The 22,043-nt window shown below is 35.7% G+C and overlaps 1 protein-coding gene across 3 annotated transcripts; it reads right to left on the bottom strand.

Moving 5' to 3' along the window:
• Positions 1–2,991: 2,991 nt before the first annotated feature.
• On the bottom strand, positions 2,992–19,096 carry LOC126698745 (uncharacterized). Of its 3 annotated transcripts, XM_050396165.1 has the most exons (10): positions 18,893–19,096; positions 17,371–18,542; positions 15,498–17,334; positions 15,321–15,407; positions 13,336–13,488; positions 11,873–12,036; positions 11,643–11,790; positions 11,068–11,190; positions 10,872–10,959; positions 2,992–3,623 (listed from the first exon to the last, which is right to left on the bottom strand). In XM_050396165.1, the coding sequence occupies exons 2-10, from the start codon at positions 18,519–18,521 to the stop codon at positions 3,445–3,447; spliced, it is 3,930 nt and encodes a 1,309-aa protein (XP_050252122.1). In that variant the 5' UTR covers positions 18,522–18,542; positions 18,893–19,096; the 3' UTR covers positions 2,992–3,444. The 3 variants fall into 3 exon arrangements, with proteins under 3 accessions (XP_050252122.1, XP_050252120.1, XP_050252121.1); XM_050396163.1 differs by having other exon boundaries at positions 15,498–18,542; XM_050396164.1 differs by lacking the exon at positions 18,893–19,096 and having other exon boundaries at positions 15,498–18,563.
• Between the last annotated feature and the right edge of the window lie 2,947 nt (positions 19,097–22,043).

Below are 22,043 nucleotides of genomic sequence, written 5' to 3'. Positions count from 1 at the left end.
CCCTACATACACTATGAGCTTTTTCAAGCTCCCTGATTCTTTTTGTGATGAGCTAACATTTTGATCTGAAATTTTTGGTAAGGTTAGAAATAGGATGAAAGGAAGATGGTGTGAACTAGTTGGGACAAATTGTGTGCTCCAAAGGCTTGTGGGGATTTGGGTTTCAAACAACTCAAACCTTTCAATATGTCACTTCTCGCCAAACAAGGTGGAGATTGCAAACTTCCAATAACTCTCTTTTGTACCGAGTTTTTGAAGAAAAGTATTTCCCGAATTGTGATTTTGTGCAAGCTTCTCTGCTATGTTGCACGGACACAGACACAACACGGAGATATGGCAATTTTTGAAAAATAAGGACACGACACGGTGGGGACACGACGATTAAATAATTAATTATATTTTATATTTAGGCATATTTTTCAATATTTTTAGACATAAAATACGTTTATGTCTAGAATTTAAATTATGTAAGAACTACAAATAACTAAACTAACAACTAAAGTAGTACAATAATACACAATATTCAACTTTAATAAATAAATAAAACTATAGCATTGACACACAAAAACAAAAATCACTAAATTCATAATAAATGTTATAATTTATAAGGCAAAACAAAAGGCTGAGTAAAGAAATACATTAACTGTGAGAGTGGGATTAAAAAAAAAAATGTGTTATAACTTATAACTTCTATAAATAAGTGAGTAACAGCACTGAGTACACCCATTACCATTCAATCACCAAAATTAATATCCGAAGGAAAAAAAAAAAAATTAGAGAGAGGATGTCAAACCTGTTGTCCACGCCGAGAGAGAGAGAGAGATCGCCGGAAGGGATAGGGCACGGCGTCACTCAACGTCTATGGAGCTTGTCGATCGGCCCGATCTAGTTCCGGCGAGGGATAGAGGGCAGCGACAGAGGTCAGAGGGAGGGTGGGTTGAGAACTTGAGAGGTGGGTTTCTCAAAATGACTTCTCAGACTCAAAATCTGTGATTTTCTTCTTCTTTTTTCTTCACTGCTGGCGTGTCGGACGTGTCAGAGCCGTGTCAACGCCACGTCGGCGCATGTCGGAGAAACGAAAAAAAGAAAAGAAAAAAGAGGACACTCACTGGAAACCGGAATCCGGCAAGTCGTACCCATTCCAGTGTCCGACACCGACACGACGCCAAAAATGGCATGTTCATGCAACCTAGCTTCTCTGAGAAATGACCCTTCATATGCATGGTGTAGCATTTTGGCGACTCAACCTTTAGTTAGGCGTGGCTTGCGCTAGCTGACAGGTTGGTAATGTCATGAATGCTCAGGTTTGAAGGATAAATGGTTAAGAATCCCATCAACCTACTGGGGGTTATATCTCCTCTGAACACTCTCCACCCTGTTACTTGTGTCTGTGAGCTTATGAACCATGCCACGGGGGATTGGAATGCAAGCTTGGTAATCGAGTGTTTGTTCCTCATGAAGTCGAAGCCATCCTTGGAATTCCTCTCAACTCTCGAATGCCTGATGATAAGTTTATCTAGGCGGAATCTTCAAATAGGCTATTTAATGTACACAGTGCCTATAAACTAATGAAAAGGAAAGCTATCCAAGAAGACCAGCGTAAAACTTGCCACGGTTACTCAAGAGTTCCTGAGCCACATCTTTTGATCATGCCCACGAGCTCGGGTGATTTGGAGATGCACAAATCTGTCCAAACCGATTGTTACAACTCAATACCATGGGTTTATGGACCTCTTATACAGGGTGAATCGGGTGATGATGATCGAGAAGTGGACTTGTGAGGACATAGCTCTTGTTGTTATGATTGCATAGGTCATTTGGACCAATAGAAATGAAGTCCAACATGGAGGGGCTAGAAAGGAGGGTTCGGCAATAACAAAATGGTGCATTCAGTATCTTGAAGAGTTTCGTATGGCAACTTTCTTACCCTCAGCCACTGTTGAGGGGCTAGATTGTCGGTTCCTCCTAGGGCTCCTTTCTTTAAACTCAATGTGGATGGAGCAGTGTTCGCGGGCCAGAAGGCAGCTGTTATGGGTGCAGTCATATATGATGAGAAGGGCCATTTAATTGCCGCTTTGAGCAAGAAGATTGATGCTCCTCTAGGTGCCCTTGAAGCTGTAGCAAAAGCTCTTGAATCGGGTCTACATTTTACTCTTGAGATGGGGATCTATGACTTGGTTATTGAGAGTGATTCTTTGATTCTCTACAATGCTCTTAGTGATCAATCTCCCTCTCCCTCTCCCTCTTTGGTGGCACATGTTGTTTATGGTTTGAAATCTCCCCTACATGATTTTCGCCATGTTAAAATCTGCCCTGTTTGTAGCCAGGGTAATAAACCTGCACATTTGTTAGCAAAATATGCCTTTGACAATAATGATTTTTTTGTTTGGATTGAAGAGAGTACTTATTTCTTAGAACAAATTCTTCTCCATAATGTATTTTCCACTTTTTATACAGAATAAAATTCACTTATTTCCCACAATTTAAAAAAAATAATAATAATAATAATATTGAGCTTCATGTATCATCCAACACCAATCCTAGCAATGAGCTGGAGCACTTATGTTTGCATTTATTAAAGGTTCCAACTAACTCAATTAATAAAATCTCTTTTTATCAAATAAGAGATCTCAAGCTTGAACCCTGCATATACAAAAATCTAATTGATGTCTTGACTTGATAATAAAAAAACAATTATCATGAAACTAACGTCATATATTGAATTTCTACCATATCTGTCCAAAAAAGATGGTTGAGTTATGCTAAACACACTAGCAAGGGAACACGGCTGCAAAAGGTTTCCTATGCTTAAGTTATTCCTTACAAATACAGTGTCCCTAACATATTATTGGCATCATAAAGTATTCATGCGAGTTTCAAATGGATAAAATTCGAGAAAGAATCATCTTAAGACAAATTTACAGTTAAATCTTAACTAATACAAATACAAGAAAAAATCATCTAACAATAGGAAAAGGGAAAAAAAAAAAATCATATTTAAGCCTCACTGTTTTACATTACAATAATGGTAAATTTACATCTCCACCTCTCAAAACGTAGAGGACAAAAAGACTCATAATTCGGATGTGAAGTAGATACAGCAATGCAGAACTCTATGCCTTTAGTATTCGTATGTACATATTAACAAAGGATTTTCTGGGAAAAACGTGAGCAAACTAAGCATGGGACAATATATGCTCCTCTCATCATTTACTACCTTGTGTTGTTAAAAACTAAAAAAGAATGAACAAATGGAGATATCGTTATTAACAATGGGAGAAGAAACAATAAATCATCAAATTGGACTCATGCTCAGCCTTGAAGCTTTGATCCTCAGCCCCATTCACTTCTCTTGAAGATACTAGAAAATCCTGGTACATGAAGAACAAAATAGGTGCATATCTACACTATCAATTGGTGAGGAAACATTGGGCTTCGCATGCCTCACCGGACTATTCCCTTTGACTGAAGCACAATAGACATAGAACGCAATCTGTTGGTTATTTCAGTAAATGATGGCCGGATTTCAGGGTCAGGAGACCAGCACTGTTCCATCAGCTTCCTCCACTCAGGATCACAATGTTCCGGAATTGGAGGTCGTAGAGAATTCTTCACAATTCCACCTTCACTCACAACATAACAAGTCACAAATAATAGTTAAGCAAAGATAGAAAGCAATTAATATTCTTAAATTAGGATTGCAGAGTAAAACAATAAAAGATTACTTGTAAAAATTCAGAAAGAAACCACGTCTATAGTCAGGCAGATTAGCATTTAGCAAGTGAATGAAAGGGTTCCCATAAAAATACTCGTTGGAAAATGTCCTTAAGAGAAATAATGTGGGCTGGCTAATATATTGATCTCTTTTCCTCCATCTTTGGTGTTCTAAATGCAGTATTATAAATGAAAATGTAAATCTTGAGTTACATTATACGTAAGTTTTCCATCAAAACCTTGTCCAAGCATGTGAGACCTGCTTTACTAGTGATAACTTGACCATCAGCAGCAGCACCATCAACATACCAAGTCCCAATTGCAACTAAAGAATTATAAGCATAGCCACCCTGAAGTACAAGGGTTTGATGCTTAGTAAAACTGGTGCAGACACCAAATTGGAGCTATCAGTGCTGATTGATCTTGTTGGAACAGATTGACCATGATTGATGTTGATTAACACTGATTAATGCTAGAGAGATTTATTGCTATTTGATTCTATTTCCATATGTTGTGTAAAATCTCATTATGAGTTTATTTTCTTTCCATGTTTGATGTAACTTTGGAATTCTATATAGAAGGCCCAAAATATACTATTGAGAATGGCTTATGACGGATTAGTACAATTTTGGTTAAGAAGTTCCTTCTAGTGCTTGGTGCTTGATTAAAGAAAACCTTAGGTGGTGAAGCCTAGGGTTGTACTGTTTTTCCTCCCCCAATTTTTCCTACTCTCGCAACTGCCCTTGCTGAATCAAAAATTAGGTACAACACTTAGATTTATCTTTTTCTTCCTTTTTCTATAATTTTGAGCAACTTGAATCCATGCATCCAGACCTTAATTCATTACCTTAGAACATTCAAATCCATAGGTCAAAAACCCTAGCACGATTGAACCTTTGTTAGCATCCAAACCCACAAAACTAGCTCTGTGACAGTTCCTGATTTATAATTCATGGCCCTTTTCAGATCCAAATTTCTTCATTTTCTCACCTGATTTATAATTCATTTGCTCTATAATTGGACCTTCATCCAACCTATTCTTCAAGACTTTTTCCACCACCAATCCCTAACCCAAATATCCCTAGTTCTCCAAAAATATCTGCTGCAAAATAAAATCCTGCTGCCTTTAATCCTGTTTCCAGCCCCTCAAACCCTTCCAAAATTCAAACATTCTTGGTAAGATTTAAACCATACCCTAGGTTACCCTTCTCATCCTATAGAACTTCACACAACAATCTTTTCTGTTAAGATATGCCATAATTAAATGTAGATAAAAATCTCTGTGCTGCTGTCCATGTCAATTTGTTAAGGGAGCTCCTTTGTCCCATGTCACAGCACTAGGCACAAAAAAACGAAACAGCATTTTTTACAACTCAATCCAGTGTTGCCACTACAGCCATAAAACCATGAGCCTCAAGTTTGAGTTGAACTCTTGACAACAACAACAAAGCATTAGTCTCAAATTTTTTGGGGTCAGCTATGGATGGCCACATGTATTCTTTTTCTCCATTCCATTTTATCCAAAGTCATAGTCTCTATTACTTCTTTTTTTTGATAGGGTCTCTATTACTTCTTTAATTGACATCCTTTTTAACTACTTCTACTAATGCTATTTTTGGTCGCCTTCTACAATTTTTCATTCCCGCAACTTGAATCAACTCACTCTTTTTTACCCGTGAATCAACCATTCTCCTCTAAACATTACCAAACCATCTCAATCAATTCTTCCTTGTGTTTTCATCAATAGGGGGCCACCCCTAACTTTAAAAAACTTCCTCTTTTTTTTTTTTTTGATAAGTAATAAAAAATATATTAAAAAAGAAGAAGGGTGTCACTGTCACCTAAGTATACAGAAAGTATAAATTAGGGACAAAATACAAATCAAGTGCTTAAAGTACAAAAGTCCATGAAACCATGAACTAAAAATTTAAAAAAATAAAATAAAAAACAAAAACCTAACACTGAAACCCAATCCAAAAGAGTCTTAAAAAAGAAGAGTTCAAGATCTAAAATTGTTTTCTCTAAATCCTCAAAAAGCCGGTTATTCCTCTCCTACCAAATGCACCACATCAAACAATGAGGGACAACCATCCAAATAGCACTATTCTAATGCCACCCAAACTTTCCTTGCCAACAGCTCCACCAACGTCTTCAACAGAGCCCAGTGAATGCCAAACAAAGTAAACACAATAGACCACAAATCAGAAGCAAGAAGGCAATGGATAAGAAGGTGGTCTACTAATTCCCCATTTATTTTACACATACAAACCAATCTAAACTCAAAATCTTCCATTTCTGAAGATTATCAATAGTCAAATATTCCCCAAAATTGTAGTCCAAATAAGAAAAAAAAGCAACTCTACAAGGGACCTTAGGCTTCTAAACAGTCTTCCATGGGAAGGACTGATTGTCAAAATCTGGTAATATGAGTGAACGTGAACTGCAAAACCACCTCCCTTAGGAGGTTTCCAACAAATCTTATCATCCCTAACTCCCCTCAAAGAAACTCTATAAAAACTATCCAAGAAATTGGATAAGGACTCCAACTCCCAATCTTGAATGGCTCTTACAAAATTTAATTTCTAGAAGAGAACTCCATTTGGGAACTTCATCAAATCAGCCACATAAGCCTCCTTATTTTGACTTATAGCAAATAATTCCGGATAGCTCAATCTCAAGGGGGAGACCCCATACCAAATGTCTTGCCAAAATCTAACAGTAAACCTAGCCCCAACCTCAAACTAGATGTGACGATCGAAAGGACAGCCACGGCTAATAGACTTCCACAAACTCACTCCATGAGGGCCAGTAACAAGAAGAGAGCACCAACCCACAACCATACTTTATCCCTATCACTCTCTTCCACAAAGCCTATCGCTCATTCCCAAATCTCCATAACCATTTTCCAAACAACGCTTTGTTAAAACTTCTCAAACTTCTAATAGCCAAGCCCCCAAAATGAAGAGTAGCACAAACCATAGCCCATTACACCAGGTGAGTTTTTTTCTCATCCCCCATACCACTCCAAAGAAAATTTCGTTGAAGTTGTTCAATATAGTTTGCAACCTCCATCAGGATAGGAAAAAGAGAGAAAATAAGTCGGAAGATTGGAAAAAGTACTCTTAATTAAAGTATCTTTACCTCCTTTTGAAAGATACAATCATTTTCATCCTGCTAATCTCCTCTCCATCTTGTCAATAATTGGATTCCCAATAGAACTATCTCTAACATTTGCACCCAGTGGAAGACCTAAATATTTCATCAGGAAGTAGCCTTGCTTGCACCCTAGCACATCCACCATATCTGCTATATTTGGAACCACACCCACAAAGACTAATTCCGACTTTCCCATATTAATTTTCAGCCCATAAACAACTTCAAACCAAAACAGCACCAGCCAGAGAAACAAAATCTGACCAAGATTAGCATCACATAAGACCAAGGTATCATCAACGAAGAGAAAATCGCAAAGAGTTACCCGTGGGGCCCACTCTAACACCATACATGAGACCATCCCTCACCGCCTTATCCTATCATCAGTGAAGAGAAGATGGGTTACTTGCAAAGAGTTACCTGTGGAACCCACCCTAACACCAGACATGAGACTAGCTCTCGCCGCCTTATCCAACATTTTACTAAAAGCATCCATAACAATGACAAACAATAAAGGGAATAACAGATCACCTTGTCTTATACCTCTAGAGCTTTCGAAGAAACCACAAGGATTTCCATTAATAAGAATAGAGAATTTAACAGTAGAGATGCAAAAAGAAACCCACCTTCCCCATTTTTCATAAAACCACAACAATCTAACATATAAATGAGGCAACTCTAGTTCACATGATCATATGTCTTCTCTACATCTAGCTTACACAACACCCGAGAACTCCTGATTTCAGCCTACTATCAAAGCATCATTGGCAATAAGGACAGAATCTAAAATTTGTCTTTCTTTAACAAAAGCATTTTAATATTCATAAACAATATCCCTAATCACCATTTTCAACCTGTTAGCTAAAACTTTAGCAATAATTTTGTACACTCTCCCAATCAAACTAATAGGCCAAAAATCTCTTACCTCCATTGCATCAAATTTTTTAGGAAGTAAGGAAATGAAAGTGGCATTCAAACTTTTCTCAAACTAAGCATTATCAAAAAATACTGAAAAATGTCCAAAAGATCAATTTTGATAATGGCCCAACAAGCGTAGAAAAAAGCCATAAGGAAACCATTAGGTCCAGGAGCTTTATCTCCATTAAAATCCATGACCACCCCAAAAATCTCAGCTTCCTCAAAAGGTCGTTCAAACTAGCCACCCTTATCCTCAAAAATCCTGGAAAAATTCCACACATCCAAATGAGGGCGAATGAGCTTATCTTCCAAGTAAAGACTCTTATAGAACTAAACAATACCCTCTTCTATAACTTCCTGATCTATTGTCAACTCCATCAATATTGAGACTACCAATATTGTTATTTCTTCTATTAAAAAGAATTTCGTATTGTTGTCCCCCTCCCTTAAACATAGCACCCTCGATTTTGTTGCCAGCTAATCTCTTCCAACAATTTAGTCTTCTCAATTTCCAAGCGAATTCTCTTTTTCATGCTTCTCATCGACCAAAAGAGAAACCCTCTCCTCTTTAGAATCCAGGGCATTCAAATCATTCCACAATTTCATTTTCTTAATGGCTACATTTCCAAACTCTATTTCATTCCACTTTTCTAAATCTCCCTTTAAAGCTTTCAACTTCATGGCTAACCTGTAACTTGGAGTTCCATAGAAATGATAAGAGTCCCGCCAAATTTTCACCTTCTCCACAAAACCATCCACTTGAAGCCATATGTTCTCAAAACGAAAAGGCCTTCTGTCCCTTACAAATATTACCGCCCTCCAAAGAAATCAGGAAGTGGTCTGATAAAACTCTAACCAGCCGTTTTTTAAGAATATTTGGATAGTGTTCCTCCCACTCTAAAGAAAAGAGAAAACGATCTATCCTAGAACCAGACAAAGAATTGGACCAAGTGTAGTTACCACCCTCCATAGGGATATCCATTAACCCATTAATAGAAATGAGATTTGAAGAGCCAAATTAGAAGTCAGTTCTTCCAAACCTTCAACCGAAAGTTTGGAAGAACTGACTTCTAATTTGGGATATCCATTAACCCATTAATTTCCTCTTGGTTGTTGAGGAGAAAATTAGAAGTCAGTTCTTCCAAACCTTCAACCGAAGTCTCCAAAAAAGAGCCAAATTCCAGAAACTTGCATTGAAACCATGGTGACATACCGGAATGATTTCCAAAATGGCCATCTTCCAAAAGGAAAAATAGATTCTTGACTTCCTAGGTCTCAACAGACTTCAATATAGCCAACAGAGTCACGTTCAAAGGTTTTAAACAATCCGAACCTAGCCAATCAAATTCAAGAGACAGAGTGATGTAGGACAATCAAGAGGAAAAAAAAAAAAAACAAGAAAATTAAAAGATAACCCTAAGAAACAGTCTTCACTGACAAGACAGGGGGTGGAAGTGAGGACTTGGGATGTTTGCTTCATTCAAGATATGAATGACTAGGAATTGGATTAGTGGCGGATTTCATTAATATACCTTCAACATGAGATGGAAATTAAAGAAGAAAGCCGAATTTGATATCCATTTGCGTTTTAATGAGCTGCAAGATTCCCACTCCAATGTCTTCCCTTGAAAAGGTATTTGGAGAGTTAAGGCCCATCGGTGAGTTTATTTTTTTTTGTTTGGACCACCGCTTGAGATAAAATTCTCACAAGTGACAATTTACGAGGTAGGGGTCTTGCTTTTGTTGACTGGTGTGTCATGTGTCGCTATTGTGAGGAGACTATGGATCACTTAATGCTTCATTGTGAGAAGGCTCATCAATTGTGGTGTTTTGTCCTTAAATCTTTTGGGGTTTCCTGGGTTTTACCAAGAACGGTACTAGATATTCTTTTTGGCTGGTGGAATTAGTTGGGGAAACATTCATCAGAAATTTGGAATTTAGTTTCGTTGTGCTTGATGTGGTGTATATGGAGAGAGCATAACAGGCAAACATTTGAAGATGTGGATAATTAAGGAGAACAGATGCTTGCTTCTTTCAGTGGTTCTCTATTTGATTAGTCTCAGCCTTGGGGACTCACATCTAGTGAATCCCTCCCTTTGTTTATTATTTCTTTTTTCCCTTGTACTTAACTTTCTTTTATGTTTCCTCTTTTTTTTTTCTTTGTACTTTGTATTCCCTTTGGGTTTTTTTTTTTTTTTTTTTTTGGCACACAGTGCCTTTATCTATACAAACTTTTCTTGCTTATCGACAAAAAAAAAGAAACCCTAAGAATCAGCGAGGGGTTGCCTAGAATCAGCACCAAGCAAGAAAAACATAGGCATCAACACCTAAGGTTTCAGGAAAATAAAAGAACAAGAAAATTAAAATATAACCATAAGAGTCAGCACCTAAGGGTTGTGCCTAGAATCAGCACCAAGCAAGAAAATTTTGGGTAGAAAATCTCCAAATTGAAATTAGATTCCATTAATCAATTGGCTCTCAAAATACAACCATCTAGAACCCTTTTATAGAGATTTTAGTAATAAAAGATATTCCTATCTAAAACTTAAGCTAATCCATCCCTAAACTCAAATCTAATCCCAATTTGAATTCAAAAATAAAAGTCTACAATAATCCATCTCATATGAGATAAACACAATTTGAAATAATATATTCTAGAATAATTTTGGTTGTGCTCCCACATCACATAGGAAGACCTAAAATAACACTAATAGAAGTAGTAAAAGATGAGATATTAATTAAGGATGTTATATAGATAATGATTTCGTATAGGATAGAATAGCAAAGAAGAATACATGTGAATAACCCAAATTAGTGGATTGAGGATCCATTACAGACTCCATAGCTTTGGGACTAGGGCTTTGTTGTTGTTGTAGTTACACAAACTAAAATAATTTTCAAACGAGGAAAACGACTTCATCCCCTTCTTTGTATAATCATCTCAAAAAGTTTGCTAGTGATTCCATTTTACCTAAAAGACTATAATGTGTTTATTAAATATTATTTCATGTCCCTTCCGAACACCAAAAACGTGAATGTGCATTTCACAATCAGCAATATTTATTGTTCAGTGATATAAAACTTACCAATAATGGCACCACAATGCATATTTGCATAAGGCTCCTCACCAGTCAATATCTCCCACATTGAGATGCCAAATGAGAAAACATCAACCTGTCAAAAGCATATACCATACAGTTGATTGCTTTACCATTTGGCTGGGCAACAAATGATTTAATCCTTCATTTACTTCACTAAAACATATAATATGGTCCTACTAACCTTCTCAGAGACCCGGCTACTGCTACCATTCAACAATTCTGGTGCCATCCATGGAAGGGTTCCTCTCACACCACCAGATACAAGAGTATTGCGTTTAATTCTTGATAGCCCAAAATCTCCAACCTGAAAAAACAAATACTTGGAAATTATGATCAAATAAAAAAAAAAAAAAAAAATCAAAGCAGTAAATCTGAGAACTTAACTGAAATTGGCAGTACAATCCCAAACAAAATCCCACAAAACTTCCAAGTGCCCATTTGGTACAGATTATTTTTCAGCTTTTAGAAAATGGGGTCATTTGAAAAGGCTGTACCTAGAAATAACTAAAGTCTAAAAAAAAAATTAATAAAAAAAACTGTACTTTGAAAAAGTGTGTTTTGCCACTGCATTACTGAAAGGTTCCCAGCAGATTTCATTTCAGCCCAATTATGTCACCATAGAGCCTCTAGGGTGGAAACTACCCCTCTTGGTTTCTATATGATTTGCAGTTCATTTCATCATGACTTTAATAGCCTTTAACATCAAGTAAAGCACTTAGGGAGCATGGTGTCATCTGAAGATCTATCATATTTTACCTTGCATATGGGTCGGTGTGGATCCCTCAGGTTAACAAGCAAATTGTCACATTTCAAATCAAAATGGACAATATTTTTTGAATGCAAGTATTCCATGCCAAAAGCTGCATCCATGGCAATTATAAGCTTTTTACGGCGATCAAGCAATCTGCATAAATCCCAAGATTTGAGAAAACATATAGATAACTGTTGGAAGCAAATATACAGTAAAGACTTGAAAGCTAAATTACCTATCCTTCTTAAGTAGGACATGTCTAAGTGACCCGTTCACCATAAACTCTGTCACAGTAGCCAGGGTTCCTCCAGCTCCATCTGGTACTACACCATAAAATGCAACGACATTTGGATGGTGAAGATTAGAGAGGATCTGCGCCTCTCTCCAGAAGTCTTTTGTCTAGTACAATAAAAATATATATATTACTAACTTCACAAGTGGGTCAGCTGTCATTGACAATTCAAAATTTGTTTAAAAGACAGGATTTTTTGGAGAAAAATTCTACCAACCCTCAAATAGCAACTCAAATAAACATCTACCTAAACTTTTCGTCACATGATCTATTTAAAAGTCATGCATTTTAAGTTGAAATAATGAATCATCTAAATAAAATACACAAAACAATGATCATTTGAACCACTATGTAATGGGTTGAAGGAGATTTCTCCAACTTGGTTTTAAGGAAAACTTCACTCTTATTCAAATAGGAAGAAAATATAACATTCTAATATAAAGGATTTATTTTAATAAAAGACTTACGGATAAATGTGCATATGCTGTGCAAGGTATAACCAAGACATAAAAATCTACCCAGGATCGGAGAAATAAGAGAATTCCTTATTGAAACTAGAATCCCATATCAACTAGAAGAATAATAAGGAGATGCACTAATCTTATTAAAAGTGATAGTCTCACATTGATAAGAAAAGTAAGGAGGTATGGTAATCCCAATAAGTAGAGGGTGGTGCAACATTAGAATTTCTGTGTGTAAAGGTTAGAAGAAAAAGTTTTGTCAAGTGATAGAGTTTGTTAATGTGGGAGAACCTGTGGGTGTATTGGGAATTTGGGTTAGTTTATATTTGCGAGGCTTGTGAAAGTTAACATGTGGTTATAATTGTTATTATTGACAATGGGTTTTTGGTTGGCGTTACTCGAGGATGTAGGCAAAGAGTTTGCCATACCACATTAAATTTTGTAGCTAGTGGTGCTACTTATCCTATTTTATTTTATTTTGCATGTTTTCCAAAGAAAATTGGTATCAAAGCTATTGGTTCGAGTTCTTTAGACTCAATTGTGTTCATTTGTACATGTAGTCTGATTCAATAGAATACTTATTTACTTTTTTTTTATTTTAAATGGTTTAAGTTCCTAGAGGTGGCACTCACAAAGCTTAAGGTGGAGCCCTTTGGTGGTAAAATAATTTAGCCATTGACAAAGCACTGTCAAGACATACAGGTACAACAAGGAGGTAATTAACACATTGTATAGGAAGGCCAAGAAACCGAACACTGTCTGATGATAATGGGAAGAGCCTAAGATGAAGGTAATGAGTATCATCGATTTGAGTCTTGCTCAGAGGTCATTTATAGCGTGTTAAATGAGACTTCCCCAAAAATTGTGGAAAAAATTAGAGAAGATACTGATTCATTGCTAATATTAAAGAAGAGCACTGAGAAGAAAATTATGCATTATACTCACCAAGCGTTCTTGCTCTGACGATCTACCTGAAAAGCAACTTTTTTTAATTCTCTTTATAGCAACATCTGTTCCCCGCCATTTTCCATGATAAACAGTCCCATAAGTACCAGCTCCTAACTCTCGTAGTTCTTCAAGATCAGCATTCTTTATAATCTGTATATCAGATTCAGAAAGCTGATCATATTTAAAAAACAAATAAATAAATAAAAAACTATCACACTATAGGAAACTTAACAGAGGAAAAAAAATGCCAGAAAGCTTGTCATATATATAAAGATGACACAGCATTTCAGAAATACTTCTATCACAACCAACACACACCTAATGCAATAACAGACTATGTGATGCAGGACAAAAACTCAAAGGAAATTGGGAAAACAAATAGAACAGAAAAACGAAGGATAAACCTATGAATCAACACCTAGGGTTGCTTGTAATCAGCACCTAGAATTGCCAGGAATCAGCACCAAGCCATTAGAAAATTTCAACAAGAAATTGTATTAATTAATCATATGTATCCTAATGTTTTCTCTAGGTCCTTTAAATAGGGCTTCCAAATTATATTGAATAAGGAAGGAAAATCAGCTCCTAATTTAAATGGTAATCTAATCCCATATAAAATCCTCATGATAAAATTCCATAATACTTAACATCAAATTAGACACCATCAGAAGTATAAAAAGAAATCTTGTCTTTTAAGGTACAGCCTAATTCATCTAACTAGTGAGGAATTAAAATTTTAGTTAAGAAGAAAAGAAAATTGAGAAAGGCAACTAAAGGCTTCACTAAAAGAAACACAAATTCAACTAGAGACTTCCACTTTCCAGAAATGCCAAATACCCTTTGATCCTTGCCTTCGTAAGCTATTGCCTAGCCAGCTAGCAAAGACTATTCACATTATGCACCCAGCACCTAGGTGACAAAAATCCAAAACCTTCACTAACTCTACTCATATTTTAAGTGTAAACTTCCACCAAGATTGACAAGGTCATACCGAACATAAGGTTGAATCCTTAGTAGATTTCACATAAAAGGTTCTCCCTTATTACAGAAGATTAAAATTTATTAAACACAATTATAAACAGATAAATCAACAGGTACTTGACTATAGTAAAAACTGTGAACCAAGCTTTATAACAAGAGAGCACCTTCCTTGGCAGAGAATTTAGTCTCAAAATCAACACAGCATGTCAATTTTTACATTTCTAAGTTGAAGTATTAAATTTCATCACAATGTCTTTTCAAACTTTACAGTATGAAAGACTTAAAGGAAAAATTACACATTCATGAAAAAACAAAGATAAGTCAAATGCTTATGAAGTTCTTTCACTTCTTTTGGCAAGAATTAGAATCAGCACATATAAGATCCCTTTTTCTGTGGTGAGTACACTGGATCAAGACCATAACCCATGGTTTGGTTGAATCAACATAACTGAAAATAAATATTAAGGTAAATTGGTTTTGGAGCTCAACAAAGATTTTATTCTCTTTTTGAGCTCTATTCTTTTATTCAAAGTAAATCATTAGCTAAGTTACAGCTAGCAATATGCACCTTTAAATGGTTCAAATCTTAAAGCCATTCATTAGTTATTAGAATTTAGAAGGGTGTATACCATCTTTAACTTAATTCCATGGTCATAACACAATTCATTAAGAGCTTTGAAAAGGTTACAGATCTTATTACTTTCATCTTAAATTACAGCTAACTCAATTTACATGTTTGTACTCACCTCATAAGTGTAACAATTATCAAAACACACCAATAACTTTTGGAAATGAAAAAAAAAAAAGAGTACTGAATAGTATTCTAGACGTTAACCATGAAGACCTAAAAGTCTCTCAAAACTAACGTATTGCCACAGCCTCCAGCAGTACAGAGCAATTTTTGTCAGCAAATAAGAAGATAAAATATGGTTTTGCAATCAAAAGAGCTTACAATTAAACTCATTGTAAACCATTAATAAATAAAGAGAGTAGTATAAAACCTGCAAACCATATATGCTGGCTTCCATTTCAGCTATCATTGCATCACTAATTGAATAAGTAATGTCTTCATCATCAGCCTTAGCATCCTACAAAGCAAAGCAGGCAGAAACTCATACTTTTTAGTACATCTGCAATTTACAAAACCACAGACTCTAACCAAATTCAAGCAATCTCACCTCAGACTCGAACTCTGGAATGACGCTGCCCTCCACCTCTGTTGCAGCAGGGGATCCAAAATCAATATTATAACTGCTCGTTTCATCAAGGATGTATGGCACAGTTATTGACAAAGACTGGACATGAGAATGAATAGTCTCATTCACATCTTCCCCAATAACTGACTCCAGCTGATTTTTTTCATGACTTTTAATTGGGAAATTTAGATTTTCTGATGTGCTGTCTTTAACATTTGACTTCTCACAAACAGATCCTCCAAAGCCCAAATTCTCAACCTTCTGATAAGGGTAACTAACAAAGTCGGCATCTAGGAGAGAAAACTCTCTCATAAACAAAGCATCTTCGGTTGGATTCCCAATCAATGTATGGTCATTCTTATTCAAGTTTGAGCTCAAATCAGAATCATCATGGACAGCAGATGGGTACAAATCTATAGAGCTCATTAGCTTGGGCTCATTAACAGCCATGTCTTTTTGACTTCCAACAGGTTGAAGCAATGGAGGTGCATGGGAAGCTAGGCCATAAATTGACCCAGACATTAGATCAGACAAAGAATTTTCATCATAAGACTGTTGTATGGCACTTGGATATAAGCCTGCAACTTCAGAATTCCCAAACCCTGAAATATCTTTTTCTTGTTCACCAATCACTCTTGTAGTCAAATCACAGTCTTGATCATTGGCAGTTCTTTGGCTCATGACAAGATCAGGAGGGGTCTTCTCTACTTGGAAATTTTTGGGGTGCTCTATTATGTTATCTACAAAAGGCTTGAAATTAATGGCTGAGGATTCAGGAAGCACATCGCCTGAGACTTGCAACTCTTGTGTAGATGTATCAACACCAAAACTGGAAGTTAGGTTGGAATTTACATTAGGCAATATGTTCTTACATTCCAATCCAGTGGCAGGAGCCCCATTAAGTTTTCCACCTTGACACAGAAAGGGATTATTTTCATCAAGCCTTTCCATAGTTTCCAAAGTTGATGAATTTATTTCCAAGTGGTTCAGTGTAATGAAAGCAGATTTACTGAAATCTTTTCCAGATGTTGGGTATTTGTCATCAACACCACCAGTAACCTTATAAATAGGTTTGCTCCAGCTCGGTATCTGTGAACATGTGGAAGAATTCAGCAAATCCAGTCTACTTTGAGATCCAGTTGGGTCAACATCCACTAACATATACTGTACCGGAGGGTAGACAAGACCCATATTCTCATTTGGTTGCAGTGGCTTTTCTTGTAAGGCACTTAAGTGTAAAGGTGGTCGAGCCTTTGGAAAGTTCAGAGGAGACAATGGGCTCATTCCTTCTTGCGAACAGCATGCAGAGCTCCCTCCATTCTCATTCAGCTTTGAATCAGAAAATGCATGTGACATCCCACGATGAGAATCAATGGAGTCACTTGATCCGGAAAAGAGACCCAGTGGATCTTCTGGACGCGAGGTTGGCTTTTCAGAGTGGAATGTCCTTTCCTTGTGCATTGGTTTCTCGTAGGAGAATCCATCAAAGTCACTATCATTTCGATCAACAGAAGAAGTTGTTTCTTTGCTGGAATTGCAGTTGTGAATATGTTCTCCATGAGGATGCTCTGGCTGGCCGACATCAACTTGTTTATAAGGGTGGTGATGATTCATTAAAGTAACCTCCCCTTGCAGAAGGTATTTGGAACCAGTAGTGTTAGTGCTGGAGTCCTCAGATGGTAGTTGAGTAGTGAAAGAAGAACTGCTGCTCTCATTGCTACTCTTGCGTGAGTTATCACCATGCAATTGCATATGAACACTCTTTGAATCTTCCTGCTGAAGTGGGACTGGAGAATGAGGAGGAGAATGATTGGGAGACCTGCTCATATTCTGAGGAGGAGAATGATTGGGAGACCTGCTCGTATTCTGGGACTGATTAAAGAACTGACCAGGATGCAAAGCATTAAAACCACCCTTTAACTCCAATGGAGCTGGGGCAGTTGGAGAACCTCTATGAAAGCTAGGAATGCAGTCCAAATTAGTTCCGAGCTTATTTGCTTCACTTGCCAAACTCATCCCACTGGTGTTCTTCCTAGAAGTATGATCTAGGATCCCGTTCACAGCAACAACGTATTGGTAATCAGGACTGTTCTGTTGAATAGTGTTTCCATCAAAGGAAGATAAAATTTCAGATTCACAAAGAGGAATCAAAAAGATCCGGAGTCTTTGAGAACCCCCATGCCTTTCAAGCCCACAATATTCCTCTATCATATTCTGAAGATCCTCATCAGAAGACACAGATATAAGCGCATCAAGATCCTCATCAGGAAGCTGGTACTTTATAGAGTGAGGTTGGTTGCAAATACCCAATGTTTTCTTCATAAGCTCTTCCCGTGTAATACACTTCCGGATGGAAATAATGTGTGTATCACCACCCACATATCTGAGTCTCCCATCACTGGGCCTGGGCAAAATTTTTCCACCAAAGCTGCAAAGGAGCTTCATTTTCCCCAAATGAGAACCGCCAGATACTCCTGACCCAGGATAGTTGTTGGAATGAGGGGACCCAGATTTATGAAGTGGTGGAGGTATTGGTATTGGTATTGGTATTCCCATACCAGTCCGATCGAAATTCAATTCACCAAAAGCCTTCCTTGGCCCATGTCCACTATCACCATCTTCCTTGTAGTATTTGCTTGATTTATCAACATAAGCCCCATTTTCCATCTCCTTGGTATTGAAAGACGTTCTTGCAGATGCATACTCAGACATAGACATATCAGAAGTACTCTCGGAATCTATTCTCCTCAACCCAAGAATACCAGTGAGATCCTCATACCCCAGCTGGCCATTCTGATCATAATTAAACACGGCCCTCTTTTCACGCTTTTGACACGAATTAGCTACAGCAGGAACTCTTCTAGCAGCAACACGATCCTGAAGAAATTCCAATGAAAACTCTTCCCCCGTCCGTACCGAAACATTGTTATTTACATTTGGCATGACCAAAGTTGGTTGTTGTTGATGGATCCTTTGAGCTGATAGGCCAGACGCCTCACCAGCCATTGGAGTATCAGACTTATTTATCTGCACACCCAACACTTTCGTTTCTCAATTACTAATTCACCCACAAATCTTAATCATACACTTTCCAATGATTCTCCATATCGCCTAAACCTTCTCTTCCTTTACCGTTAATTTATCAAATTTCAGAATTCAATTTGCGCCAACAACAAAAAAGATTAATTTATTATCGATCATAAATAATGCATACATCAATCACAAATCCGATCATGGAATCCCGAGAAACCAAACCTTATCAAATTTATAAACAAGAATATTTGTATAATTTAGATTAGATCTTCCATCAATGAAATAAGAGGATAAAATTGAGAATCAAGAACATTCATACAGATAGAAAAATGGTGTGAGCGTACCTGTTGATTGCTGTTTTTGGAGATTTGAAACGAAGAATTTGATGAGAAAAGAAGAGAAAGAGAAAGGAAAAGAGAAAGGCGTGAGTTACGGCAGGAGGAGGATTGAATGTGGGGGCGTCGGAGTTGGGAAGCGACATTGCCGAGAATTAAGCGGCATCCATACACACACACCAAGCAACACCCACGCCCGCACTATTCTTATTTTTATACTCCTTTCATTTTTGCCTTTTTATAACTCTTACATTCAACTAATAACTACTTTCTTTTTTTTTCTTTTCTTTTTTTTTTTCTTTTTTTTTTTTTATAAATTTAATTCTATCTCTCTCATTGCCTAAATAAAGCCTAAGTTTGGAAGTTGAACAAATCTAATCTCAATATTTTGCTAAATCATTTAAAATTTGTTGTGTTTGGTTTTGACCGAAATTACATTTTGAGAAATATTTTTCGCATTTATCGGTGTTTGGGGCCAATAAAAATGTAAATTGTTTTCATGTTAACCCTAAAATATAGGCACTTGATTTACGCTTTCATTTTTCATAAATCGTTCTTAACAACCTAACTTCCACCTCTGCCCCCTATTGTCCACCCCTTAATGTCTTTGATGACCAAACCATTGTCGTCACCGATGGTTCCCGATTACCCTTTTTTTTCAAAAAATTTCATTTTTTTTTATTATATATGTTATTGTGAATGAGAAAATGTGGGATAGTAATAGAATATTTGTTTTGCATAGCATTTTTAGAAATACACCTAAAAATAATTCTATAGTATTTTCAAAAACGTAACCAAACTTTTAAAAATGTTGTTTTCCTAGAAAATATTTTTTATCGAACCAAATATACCATAAAAATTACAGTGTGAATGTGTGTGTGTGTATAATTGGAGAGGTGGGAAAGAGATTTGAATCTTGAATATCTCCATTCGAAATATTAGAATATTCAAATTGAGCTTTTGGAAAAATTAAATAAAGATTGGTATGGGTTGATAGCCTATTTTCTTTAACTTATTTGATCTAACATATCAATTAAATATAAGTGTAATTGCTAATGAGAGAGAGAGAGAGAGAGAGAGAGAGAATTTAAAAACTATCCTAAACAAGTCAAACTTAAAATAAATAAATAAATTTGACAAACATATAGTACTAATTTTAATTTAATAAATTTCATCCATAAAAGTGGAAGAAGTTAAGCCCATAATAACAAAGTTTCTTATCGAGTGAAGAAGTTTTATGATTAGTAGATTTGTTATGATGTGTAACAATTGTATATATTATATAGCATCCCTCTTATATGGATGTGCACTCCACAACTATGGGATTCGCCCTTATGTGGAATGGGTGTTGTATGCAATTATTACATAATATACCTCCTGATTAATATCATTAAGTTTATATTTAATTTTATTTTGTTGTTATTTGTTAGTGTCACCATGAGTATTAACTTAAGGACATAATTTGGCTACAACTTCCTCTACAAAAATGAATCCATGTCAAACTTCATATTAATCGTATATTATTTATTATTCGACCCGTAAACTTATTTTTATGCATAATTTTAGATTATAAAACTTAAATTTTTACATTTGAGTGATAACATAACTATTGATCTTTAATCTTCTAAAATTTCTATAAATATAGAGGAAATAAGAAGGAAAAAATGTAATTTATTATAAATTTTTTGATAAATAACCATGGTAGCTTTTGGTTATAGGATTTTGCCTTTCAATTAAAGTTACGAGTTTTCACAATAGATATCTTATATAATAATTGACTCATTTAGTCATTCACATTAGTTAGGTTGTGTTTTTACTCTTGATAGTGCAAAATTTACATGATTGCGCCCGGAAGAATATATGGATGTGATCTAAAGGTGTACCTTGATAATGAAATTTTGATTAGCAAAATTGTAGTATAAGAAAAATATGTGATTAATAGGTGTATTGATTACAAATATATTATAATTATGTTAACAACCGCATGTGAACAACATATCCATATATAAACAACCAAGCACGTGAGTGCCAGTTAAGGAGTTGGATCTTTAATTTGAATTAATACTAAGTTTTATGAAAGGGAAACATTAATTGAATGGATGTTTTCATCAAATCTTGAGTGCCTCATTACTGTTTTTTTTTTTTTATTATTATTATTTATGTTAATCTTCTTCTTCTTCTTTTTTATTTTTTATTTTTTTATAAGATAGAATTTATACTTTAGCTTAATCTAAGTGTATATATATGTAAAACTCCCTCTTGGAGACTTGAACCTTGACCCTTGCCCCCCACACCCTACAAGCATTTATACTTGTGGAGTGACTACCGCACCAAGGGTGCACGATGGTTATGTCAATCTTAGTTACCTTCAAGTCTCAATTCTGATAAGAAAGGATGTAATCATCAAGAATTACTTTTAATCTTGAGTTCAAATATGTTTTAATTCAACCATTAAAGATTAATTAGATTACAACGTGGGAAAGATTCACCTTTGACTTAATCATTTAAGTTTAATTTATGGTATTTTGAAAAATATCATTAAGCTTAATGGAAATAGAAACCCATCAAATAAAGCAAGACATAGATTGTTTAACAAATAATTGTTACTGTGTTTTTCAAATAAAATCTATTGAACATAATTTCACCCATATACAATTTAGTCATATGAGTTTTATTAATTTGAATAGTGCCTATTTAAGATAACGTATCTTTTAATTACAATCTTTTGTTTTATGATAAGACCCTCCGATTCCCACCATGATATCTTTGTATATCATTTTAGTTTTGTATGTAGGGGAGATATGGGTTTTTAAATTTATTTGCAGCTGCATTGCCAATGTACCCTCGGCGAGGATCAAGCTAATTTGTAGTTCTTAATTAAAGATTTTGTTAATTTAGATTTAATTTAATCCCTCAATTTGGTTTTTGTCAATTTTCTAAAAACTTTAATTAAATGATGGACATTTAAGTTAAATACTTGATGTTTAACTAAGTTTTGACCTTATTTTATTTTATTTTAAGTGAGATCATCATTTAATCTCAAGGACAAGACAATGACTCATGTTATTGTGGAACTTGAGCCAAAGGCTCTTTTTTTTTTTTCCTAAGAAAAAATGTCCAAACAAATTTATTTTCCTTCATTTTTTTTTCTTTGTAAGAT

The sequence above is a fragment of the Quercus robur genome, chromosome 9, assembly GCF_932294415.1.
Source record: "Quercus robur chromosome 9, dhQueRobu3.1, whole genome shotgun sequence".
In the NCBI taxonomy this organism is placed as follows: Eukaryota; Viridiplantae; Streptophyta; class Magnoliopsida; order Fagales; family Fagaceae; genus Quercus; species Quercus robur.
This window is presented reverse-complemented; position numbering and strand designations above follow the sequence as displayed.